Source organism: Chinchilla lanigera, unplaced genomic scaffold (assembly GCF_000276665.1).
Source record: "Chinchilla lanigera isolate Chin_1 unplaced genomic scaffold, ChiLan1.0 scaffold00001, whole genome shotgun sequence".
In the NCBI taxonomy this organism is placed as follows: Eukaryota; Metazoa; Chordata; class Mammalia; order Rodentia; family Chinchillidae; genus Chinchilla; species Chinchilla lanigera.
Genome location: NW_004955402.1, coordinates 46,255,151 through 46,267,260, shown reverse-complemented (window position 1 = coordinate 46,267,260; position 12,110 = coordinate 46,255,151). Strand labels below are relative to the sequence as shown.

The following is a 12,110-nucleotide window of genomic DNA, read 5'->3' as shown; positions in this document are numbered from 1 at the left end:
AAACTGATAGTCACTGCAATAGATTGAAACACCTCAAATACATCTAAATTCATGAATTCATGACATTTATACAAATTTTTGGGAGAAATCTGGATGCTCAAGTCATCATTTTGAGAAGTGATAATATTACAGGCATGTATTCTGCCTTCCTATATGTACTGCTTTTCAGGGTAATGAACAGTTCATAGGTAAGTTTCTCTTTATGAAGCATATCAGCTAATAAATTAAGAACAAGTAATAGAAATCGAATATCATCTTTTTATAGCTCCTAATGAAAATAGATCTAGGTCGTGCTTAACAAGCAACTGCTAATATCATAAAAAAGGATAAAGAGCCACTGAGCACAGTGGTGCACAACTGTAATCCCAACTACTCAGGAGACTGAGGCAGGAGGATTGCAAGTTTGAGGCTAGCCTGGGAAATTTAGCAAGACTTTGTCTCACAGTAATTTTTTTAAAAAGGTACAAGAGAGATAAGTGGTCATTACATAATTCCAATATTATATATGTGAATTATAGTGTATATAAAGGAGATTTGCCAAAATCCAAATAAGACAAAAAGTAAATCAGAATCTGATCTACCTTCTAGATATATCGAACAGCTATTGCTGTATATACAACAACCAATTTACAGGAAATATAGGGGACAGAAGAATATATTAAATGACACCAAGAGGTTGCACCTAGCAAAATCCAGACTGGAAGCTCCACAGCACTAATATCATAGCGTCTTCAACATATAAACAGGATAGGGAAAAGGAAAAGGACAGAACAACCTCTAAATTAAGAGATTTATGAGACATATTTTGATCCTGATTCATAAAAACAAACTATAATTTAAGAACACTTTTGAGGCAAAAAAAATTATGGCAGTCTGGGAAGGAGACTGTAGAGGCAACAGAACATTTGTAGTTTAGGAAAAAGGTTTTCAAGTCAGAAATTTGGTTTTGAATTCTGCTTCTCATCAGATAGCACTGGAGAAGTCATTCAACTTCAGTTTTAGTTTTTCCATGTGTAAAATGAGACAAGCATGACTATCTCACAGGGCTCAGAGAAGGTTAAATGAGGCAACACATATACCAATATTGTGGGAACATTCTGTCAAATGTATGATGTGTTCATGATTAAACTGCAACATAAACACATTCCAGAATAAAAATTCTAAACATAGATTTTTAAAAATCCTGGGCATTGAAGATCCAAAACCATGGTCAAATTCCTTCCCAGGCCCTTCAAAAGAAACAGCACTGGCTGTATCTAAAAATATTTATAAAGAAGAGATCAGAGGAACAAAATATGAGACAAAATATGGGTACTGGGTTTCCACACTTCTTACTGATATATGGATGTGATTAACCCACCTGTGTCGCAAACTTTATGCAGCAAGCATTTATCTTCCTCATTCCAGGTATCCAAGTATTCATCCGGGCCACAGGGCAAACACACGCTGTCAGAGGTAGTAGTGCATTTAGAAGACATGTACTTTCCTTAAATTGGAAGGGGGAAATGCACTGATGAAAACAAAATGACAAGAACGCAACACAAAACAGCAGCCAAAAATGCACCAATCAAAAGCAAAACAAAACAATAAAAAATGCATTGGTGAGGTATAGTTCATGGGACGCTGGCTTCATCCCCAGGGTTAAATAAATAAATAGAAAGAACAAAGTAAAAAAACAAAGAGCCAATCTACCGGTCCAGTTTATGTGACCATAATCCCAGAAAGTGCCCCTGACAAGCAAAGACAACATGATAGATGGGATGAGTGTGGTACCCTGGGCTCTGCAGGCTCCTTGGCTGGCTAAGGTATCCTGTCTTGGGTTTGGTGTGCCTGATGTGTCCCCTGAGTTTACTGTAGTCACAGCATGTTCTTAGTTCATGTAAATAAAAGACCAATTGCCTTTGTACCCCCATAGTCTGCTAGCTATGGAGTAGAACTATGTACTTAAACTGGGTTATACAGAACTTGAGGGGTTTCCTGGAACTCACTCAGGGAATGAGAGGGCTAAGCAAGGGGAACGTTATTACCCTCTCCATCTGCCATCTCCAAACTCCCCTCTACCTCACTCTGCATGGCTAACTTCTAGTATTCTACAAACACTATGGGCTCATGGTTAAATTAATTTGACCAAGACTCTCTCTCTCTCTCTCTCTCACACACACACACACACACACACACACACACATACATACCCACACTTAAAATCGTTGGATATTTATTCTACCCATCAAGAAATATTTGCAGCTGAAACCTCCAAAGGGTCTTGTTAATAAGGTTACCCACCCACATTTCCCACCCCTCCCCAGCACAATGAGAGAATGAGGACCCAGTGGTCTGGGGGCTTCACAGGGCCTGTGGGAATACTTGGCCACACACTGGCAGAGCAGGCTTTAGAATGTGGTAGTCAGTCCCTCCTGCTCCTTGGCAGGCATGTAGGAGAAGGCCTAACAAGGCTTTGGCAATTGAACAGTGAGAATTCCACTGTCGCTGTTCCAAAATAAAATTACTGTGAAAATAATATGAAATAAGAGCTGCCTTTCACATTGTGAGAGTTTGAGTCTAAAGTACTAAAATATGATTTTGAAAACCTTGCCTTCTCAAGAAATAGTGTTTTGGAAAATTGGGTTTCAGCATAAATTAAGTACCAGTTTGTGAAACTCTTTTTGATTTTTAGGTGAGTTTATCTGTTGAGGGAAAATTTTTGTCTTCCGAGTGATAAACATTATTCCTGCCACTACCATGAAAGGTCTATCCAATTTCTTTTTTCATCTGGTAGGACAGAAAAAAACCGACCAGCAGAAGTACTCCCCCACTTTGGAGGACACTGGCAGATGCTCAGGAGCAGTCCTACCTGGTTCGCATTTGCTGCAGCACCGCCCAGCATGCCCATAATGCCTGTCACTAGCACACGGAGGAGTGACCTGGAAGGTCACCTGAAATGAAAGTAGACAGTGGACAAACATTATGCACAAGTCTTTTTTGGAGAACACAAAAACTGAATCACTAAATTGCACTTGTAAAAAGCATAAGAAAATACCATCAGCTGCTTATACGATCACTTCCAAAATTGTCCCCTCCCTATCATAGCCTAAGAATGCATAAAACCAACCTTTAGCACTGGGTATGACATTTATTTAAACAGCTAGAAAACATTTTAGTGATACTCATGGTGATTTGGCAGATTAAAGGAAATATGCAAATTGTGCATAAAATGTTGGAAACTGCTTTACACAAGCCACATACAAAACTGGCCCCACTTCTCTGAGGTCAGATCGTATCCGGTCCTGGTACCACAGAAACATAACGAGGTCCCTTTCTGTGATAATACCTGGGAGGTCAAATTTGGCCCTATAAACTGCTTCTCAATTGCAAAAGATATTTAATACTGCTCCCTTTCAAAAATGTTAAACATGGAGGGAATTTTAATAAGTCAGGACAGCAAGGTATTTCAGGAAATTCATGAGCTACGTCCCAACCATCTACTGCCTGAGGGACTCTGGAAAAGCTGCTTAATCATTTTGAGCGTCTGTTTCCTTTCTGATTCAAAACAGTATAATTTTAATACAAATACCAATCTCTGAATCTGCTGATCTTGGTATAACAAAACAAAATGACCACATCTCATAGAATAACCAGACAGTCTTACAGGTGGTAGCGGTAGTTATTTTTCTCAGCACCTTTCTCAATGTATGAAAAATGACAACAATAATAAATACTGCTGATGACAAGCAGTCATCTTAGAAATGGGAGAGTGAAATGAATACTGGGTTCAGTTGAACAGACATGAGTGGGTGCACACTTTACCAAGTTCTCTGCTGGAAATGCAGATACAAGTCACAGACCTCCCCTTCAAGAGGTTTAGAGTAGAATGGCAAACACACACCAGGCGGGTGGTACTGTAGAGCAAGTGGATTTGATCTCAGCAGAGGAAGGCCAAGGAGGTCTCCTCATGGACCTAGACAGTGAGCTCAGTTTCGTACGATACAAAGAAATCAGCCAGATAAGAAAAATAGCAACTGGCAGGTGGACAGTGGGGTACATACAAGAAGACCGAAGACAAATTTAACAGTTCACACAGAGGCAGTGAGCTCTGGCCTGGCCTTTGGGGTGGCTAGAGGCTCTAGGAGACCATCGCATAGCTGAAGGCTGGCATCAGCAGAGGAGAGGTGGGAACAGAGGCGCTCAGAGGGTGATCGAGGTGAAGGCAGGTTTCATCTGTATATTAGAGAGTTGAAAGGAAAGTGTTGAAATAATGTGGCTTGGAGGAAGCCATACATCCTGAAAACACTTCAGTTATGGAAGGAAATCTTACAAAGAAAGCACCAACTCAGGAAACCCAACACTAGCTGAGTGGGGTTGAGAGGATGGGCCTCTGACCTCACCCTGGGCAGGCAAGTGAAGACAGGAACACAGTGACTCTGAGGTGGATGAGAAGGTCCCACTGGGTTTCCGGAGCAACGTGTCAGGAGGCTTGTATGTGGATTTGCTTCCTGGGACTCACTTTTGCTCTCCAGGGATGCTAGACTGCATCCAACTAAGGGACTGTCTGAGCCTAAGGCTATGTGGATGCTGCTGCAAGCTGATGTTGAGGCAAACGGGATAAATGTGTGTGTGGGCTGTAGTTAGATGACAAAGGTTACCAATGGCTTCTGACCCAGTAAGAAAGTTGCACGGTGCGTGTAAGATAAGCACAGACTCTGTCTGTGTGACACACACAGAAAGGTACTTTTTAGGGGAATTTGGTAAGAACTGAAGCAGCTCCTTAGGGGCACTGTCAGATACCACGGGCTGTGCACTGGGCTCCAAGCCGGGGCCTGCTGAGCATCAGCTGACTGAACACGTGGACAGTTTGCTGCCACAAGCCGGAGTGTGGCTGTGATTCATTCAACCCATCCAGCATCTAATCTGGAACTTCACCTCCTCCCCAGAATGAGGAATCACTACCTTCCCAAGTGACAAGGTATCTTAACTCTTAAACGAGTTTCACAGATTATTTATTAATACTCTTTTCTCGCTCCTCAGCTTTTTATATCTTTATATGTAGATATGTATTTTTTCCAAAAGATTGCCTAGAACTCACATACTATAAAATTTAGCCTTTTAAATTGTACCAGTGGTTTTTAAATATAGTCACACATTTGTGTAATCATCACTGGTGTAGTTCCAGAACATTTTCCTCATTTCCAAAGTGACATGTCAACTTGACATAGCTGTAGGATTACAGATCTTTTAAGGAAGAGCAGGAATTTTGTCACTGGGGAAATTTGGGATAGTGAGGCAGAAAATTATGATTTTAATCTTATTTAGAAAAGAACTTAAGTAGAAATCTACTTCATTCTCTAGTTGTATGTTACACTTTGAAGCATACTTTCAATACTTCATACCAGTAGTACATATACAACTTAAAAAGAACACTCATGCACGTATATATTTAAGGAAATGTGGCTTTGCAGTACAGTCTTAAAATCTGGAAAATTCTTAAGGATGCTCTCATATCCAGGAGAAGGTGAGCTATGGCTTTTGTGTCCCTCTCCTTTTCCTTCATGGGTCTCAGCTTCAACTTTTTTTCCCTGCACTTGCAGAGACCCTGTTCTAGGAAGAGCCCCTCCTTGGAGGACCCTGCAGGTCTCAGAGCCACGCAGAGTGTGTAGCCCCCTTCCCTTGTGCTGCTGTGTCTGCCTCTACACTTCCATCTCAGTACAGGCTCCCTGGTTCGCCTTCTGCATAGCAGTCCCCATTGTTAACTACGAGAAAATCCAGTTCTTCCCACTCTTCAGCCTGTCTTGTCTGCCTGTCCGCTGGGGACTTAGGGATCTGTCTCTGGATACTGAAGGCCAGCTCAGCTCTCTCCTTGCTCCTGGCTCCTACCTGTTCTGCACTGAATCTCCTTATGCCTGCCTCCCTCTGCCTGGATGGCCTGCCAGACATACCCTCTGGATGCCTCCTGTCTGTGTGAATGAGTACATGTCCTTCCGTCAGACATCTGGGTCGCTGCATTGCCCATTCTGACCCTTCCTTTTGCCTACAGGATTCCCAGTTCTGATGTCCACTGTCTCACTGCGGGCTGCCCTGCAGCTGGCAAGAGTGGTGAGGCTATTCACGACCCTCCCAGCAGCAGCTGTGCCTTTCCCTCCAACTGCCTGGACTTGGGTGGGGCCTGACTCCATTTTCCAAGGTCATGCTCCCCCTGTTATGAGGTAGTGGCTATTATAATCAGTAGCCATCCTAGGAAGGTGGTAACCTGATAAAAAATATGCACCCACTAAAGTGTTACTGAAGGGACTCCCCAGGGAATGGGGAGTGTAGGATGAAGGCTGCAGATGTTCAGCTCACTGGGTAAGAGTGCAAGGGACCTACAGTTGCCTTTCTTTCTCCAAGAGGTACAGTGGGAAGCCCTGGATGACTAAGTTGAGATGTACAAACTTATAGTCACCTAGGTTTTTCTTAGCTCACTTTCAGGATGAACTTTTCTAAAATAGTGGAGTCAAAACTTTTGAACCATAGTTGTCTTCATGAAGCAAATAAACCAGAACTTTGAGAGCTTTTTATTTGTGAATAGGAAATACGTAGTCACATGATGCAAAATTCAAAAGGCCTGTTTGGGGAAAATTCTCTCTCCCACTGTTCTCCCAGCCACCCCTCCCCACAGGTAAACAAAGTTGCCAGATGATTTGTGTGTGTGTGTGCGAGCGCGCATGGGTATCCTTTTGGAACTGCAAGGGAAATGATATGTGATCCATCTGGGAGACTTCTTTACAAGAGTTACCCTGGCAGCCAGCAAGGAGGAAGTCTGTTTTGTGCCTGCATTTGGATGCATCTAATTGATGTATAGTGCTCAGAAGTCTCGGAAAAACTAAGCAACAGTGTTGAAAGGTCCTACTATAGTTTGTAATCAGTAAACTACAAAAATTCTATTTAGCCCTCCAAATTTATATCAACTAATCTGCTTTTTTTTCTTTCTTTTTTTTTTTTTTTGTACCAGGAATTGAACTCAGGGCCTTTCTTTTCTTTCTAACAAACCTTCCATTACCATTTGGATTTGTAATGTCCACAAGAACTTATGAATTAAAGATTTGGTGCCAGTCAGTGGGCATTTTGGGAAATGATCGGACCGTTTGGCTTTAACTTCATCAGTGGACTGATCCATTGCTGGGTAAAGCATAACCTGATGGCATTATTAGGAAGTGAAGGGTCCCTGCCTTGCCCATTCTGACCCCTCCTTTTGCGTGTAGGATTCCCAGTTCTGATGTCCATCTCACTGCCGGCTGCCCTGGGGTGGAGGCACCTGACGTGAACATGACCTTGGGGACCACACTGCATCCTAGGCCCTGTCCTCCTAGGCTCTCTCCCTTTCTGTTTCTTGGCTGCCAGGAGGTAAGCAGCTTTCTTCCGCCAGGCCCTCCCACCGTGGCGTTTCTGCCTCACCACAGGCCTAAAGCAAGGCAGCCAGCTGGGCAAGGACTAAAACCTCTGAAACCCAGAGCCAAAATATATCTTTTCTCCTTTAAGTTGATATTTTCTGTTATTTTGTCACAGAAATACAAAGCTGACTAACAGAGCTTCTCCAGATTAGTAAGGAATACGGAGTCTATTTATAGCAAATATCCTCTACATGTACAAATTCCCTAAGTCTAAAAAAAAGGAGTTACGATGGAAAAATGATGCATTTACTTGATTTCTTCTGCCTCACTTAAATGTGTTGTGTGTACATTTGTTTCAGGGCATACAGATTGGTGTTTTCTTAACGGCTGACAGATTCTTCCAAAACAAGCATGTTCACAGTCTGTGCAAGGCTTTGAGAGGGAAGGAAGACATAATAAATTGTAAATAAATATTTTTTATAAAGCTCTGTTGATTTACTTCTCCATGCAAAGTCCATGTTGGATGCACTTCTTAAAAACCATAAGCATTTCTGCCACAGAGCATAGTGGATCTGTATTTAGAATCCTCTGGAGAAAGTTGACTTAAATATCTATTTTTCATGCTGCTAATCAGCCCAACTGTGGGGAAAGTCATTATGGATACTAAAATTACTTTCTTGCTCTACTGAAAATTCACACTGACAAAGAACAAAGCAGAAAATGGGTTGGCCGCTTGTCAAAAGGTTAAAAAAAAAAACCTTACCCAGAAGAACAAATGAGGGATTTTCCATAGGTTTCATTTTATAAAATGTCACCCATGACTATATTTGAGAATATGACTATAACTTCAGGAAGGATTATATCAAATTTCTGAATGTTACAGCAGAACTGAACAATGTGGTTTTTGTTAAGGGAGAAACTATAAATGTGAAAATAATACTTCACTTAATAGTCCTGGTACCCTAGAAAAAAATATCCTTAGTGAAAATCAATTTGGGACTGCTCCTACCCAAAATATAATACAAATAAAGTATCAGTGACCTATGTTGCTTACCATGATAATCTCAAACTAAAAAATTATTTTTCTCTGAAGTGTTTTGTTTTTAGCTACCAACTAACAACAAACAAATAAGCAGTGACTTTAAAAGTTCAGAGTAGCCCACAAAGGCTTTTCCTTCTTGTCCATTCCTTTGAATATCTGGTTTGTAGACCAGAGAGGTCTACATTTTTCCCTCTCACACACATTTCAATTAGGCAGTCAAAACACAGACCCGTTCATTTGGGGTGCTCTGGGAGACCATTTCAGGTTTGCCCATACTTTAGCTGCTTTCCTCTGAAAGCTTCCAGATGTCCTCCGCTCTTTTATAGAGCTGCCTGTGTCTTACAGATCTTTTGTTTGCGGTGCTGTGGATGGAACTCAGAGCCTCATGCATGCTAAGCAGTGTTCTACCCCATCCCCGGCTCTCTGCTCTTAACATGCACAGTCATATATCTGTGAACAGAAAGAAAGCATCCCAGCATCGTACTTCTCAATCAGCCATTCAGAGCGAGGCGTGGAAATGATACAGGAATAGTTGTTAGCCTAGGTGTCAGGTAAGGCTGGCTTCTCTACAAAAACAGAAAAATTAAATACTAACTAAGGTCAAGTCTGATCATACAAAATACAGGAAATTTAGTGAGTAGAGATAGCTGCTGGGAGAACCCCAGCTGGAGGAGGGGTAAGGGTGAGATGAGGCCTGGCCAGGTCCCCCCTGGCCAGGGTAGGCTTCAGGGCATGGAGGTTTCCTACTTGAGTCAACTCTCAGAATTGGGCTTCCAGGTTGGACTGGACAGAGATTACTTGATATTTCTTTAATAAAACTGTCTATATTTCTACAAGTTTAGGACCAAAACCCCCACAAAAGCCAATTGCAAACCTCAGTCTCCTCACCTTTGCAAGGGGCTGATAATTGTGCCCACCCCACTGACTGAGAATCACGTGCTATAATTCATGTAAATGATCTGGCTGTGGCAAAGGGCAATATTTCATAAACATAAAGGTTCCTCTTCCTCACTTTGGAGCTAAAGACCTTTCTCATACGTTTCTGGGGGAAATAAGTGATGCGATCCCATTGTGCCCTCAGGGGATTGGTGCACATTCTCCAGAGGATCAGATATTCATGTGCAGACCAGAGCGTAATTAGCAAGTACAAATTGCTTACACCCTGTCATTCCCCGAGGGGAAAAAGGGATGTGTCACCGGAAATGTTAAAGGGGGACAGATTATTCAAAGAAAAATCCCAAAGGCCTAACAGTTTTCCTGAGGATATCGCCCTTCTTTACTTTTTACCTGCCCCTGGCAAAGCCTGAATGGCAGAGTATTTCAGTGGCACAACTGGACGGGGGGGGGGGGGGTGTGTTGTTAGTATACTCTACAAAGCATGTTTGATTTCAGACAAAGAAGTACCTTTCACTGGGATTGGAAGTGAGAGGCCTGGCTGTCAAGTGTCAAGTGCTCTGAGTTATTCTGTGGTTTTTTGTCTAGGGTTTGGTCGGTTGTGTAAACTCTGCCTGGTTGCAGGCAGACAGTTTACTCAATATGTCTACTGATAAAGCTGATGCTAGATTATATCTGTGGGTGATTTCTGTTAACTAGGGCATTAATTGAGTTATGACTGAATGCCCTTCCAGATATTCTCAATTTAAATAAGCTTATAGATAAAGCAGAGGAAACATCAGACACATTTTTCTTTTGTACAAACCAAAACTGTGCACTTCAAGTTTCAGAACGACATTTTCTAGGCACATATGAAAATGACATGTCATAAGTAAAAGATGCAAGGAGAATAAGGGGAAGCATGTGGGGATCACCTAGGCACCCCAGTGTATCACCTGGCGTACTCCCTGTGGTACGTCCACCCAAGCGGAGGCACTAATGAACGATGGGGTCTACTGAAAACTTACAAACACAGGTTATACCAGCTAGGTATGTGCATAGATGTAATAGAAGCAGATACAGAATATTAGAGGGCTTAACAGAAAACTCGAGTGTTTAAAAATATGATATGTTTCAAAGAAATGTATTTTACATGTAGCTACAGAAAAAATTCTCTTGCCAAAGTGAGAATCAAGTATCTGTGGTTGGTATCATTTGAAAAGATGTTGATTGTATTTAAGATCATGAAGAAAATTATGACTGTCACAAAGACTATAAAGGGGCTGCTACGGCAAGATTTAGAGTATTCTAGATTGCCTCTTATATATGTGTATCCAGTGATAAAGAGCAGTCAAAGCTTCAGCGTGAAGACAGCTATGCTAGCTGGTCAGCTGCTAATGGGACAAACTTTTTCTTAATATAAATCAGAATATAAAGTTGGAATGTCGGGTTTAACAATGGAAAGCATTCTCTCCAGTCTCTCTTAAAAGCTCTGCTATGCTCACACCATCAAAGTCATCCCTACCTCTTCCTCTCATTTGCTTATACAAGGTATTGGTTTAGAGCAGAACTAAAAGATAAGCTTAGCGCTGCCCTCTCAAAGCTTTTAGTACTGGTGGCCATAGCCACAGAAAAAGAGAGAGGGGAAACGGTAATAGATAAAGCTGCTGTGCACAGCTGTCCAAGCACTGGTGCGCTGGAAAGATCAAAGTTCCACTACGTTTCTGAGCTGTCCTCCCTGATAGGTGATGAAGGGTGGGGGAAGAGGAGTAGGGGGACACCATCCAGGACTCTTGGGTGCTGGAATCTTCCTTGGCTTTAAGAGGGGCTTGCTGTAGGATGAGAGAGATGAATACTGCACTGCTGGTGAGGGACTCAGAAGAGGAGGTGCCCAAGATGCAAAGTATGAAGGCGAGGGCAGAGGCAGAAGAAGAGAAGTGGAAGGAAGTGGGCTCGGGTAGGTGGAAGCAGGGAGAGAAGAGAGCAGTGAGAGCCATAGCGAAGTGCAAGGGCAGAGCTTGTCTTGAACCTAGGTGTGTTCTGATCCTAGGTGGGCCAGGACCCCTCACACCATCCAGGAAAGGGCAGCGAGGCCACTGTAGAAGGAAAGGAAGGCCTTCGAGCAGCCCTGTGAACGTAAGCCATACTGTAAAGACTACTGGGATGAGCAAGGGCAAAAAGAAGGTGGGAACTCCTCAGAATAGAGCTGGAATCTTAGGCGAGGTCTCACGGACAGGGAAGAGGTGGCCTGAGCAGGCAGCAGAGCAGGTGTCACTTTGGGAAGTGACACTGCAGAAGGCGAAGCGCACAGCTCGTTCAGTTAAAAGCACTGCGGCTGGGCCCTGTGGCAGCTACTCCACAGCAGGTCACATGCACAGCAGCCTCTTCCCGGAGCTTGCCTCTATTTACCTGTTGCCCAGTTATGTAACAGTTTATTACTTTTCTCAAGGGGTATTCGTTAGATTTTATTAAAGGATAATTTGTTAAGTTGAAAAAAGAAAAGAAATGTTGCGCATTTTAAGTGTACAATTCAGTGGCAATACATTCTTAAGATTGTACAACTACCATTACTATTTCCAGATCATTTTCTTCATCCCAAATGGAATCTCTGCAACCATTAAGTAATAATTCCCTCTTTTTCCTTCTTCCAGCACCGGCCAACACAGTTCTGATGCCTCTGTACATCTGACTCACCTATGTACCTCATAAAAGTGGAATCACAGTGTTTGTCTTTTTGTGTTAGGCTTATTTCACTTAGCATACTGTCTCTGAGATTCATCTATAGTGTGTCATTCACTAGAATGTCACTTTTCTTTGTGACTGAGTAATATTCC

At 42.4% G+C, this 12,110-nt stretch overlaps 1 protein-coding gene across 1 annotated transcript in view; it reads right to left on the bottom strand.

Annotated features, from left to right (window-relative positions):
- Nucleotides 1–12,110, bottom strand: part of Tnfrsf11a (tumor necrosis factor receptor superfamily, member 11a, NFKB activator) — a gene marked incomplete at its 5' end in the record, with an annotated part of 55,829 nt that overhangs the window by 30,897 nt on the left and 12,822 nt on the right. The window contains 2 exon segments of the mRNA XM_005373177.2: nt 1,361–1,486; nt 2,852–2,933. Coding sequence (XP_005373234.2) covers nt 1,361–1,486; nt 2,852–2,933 — 208 coding nt within the window.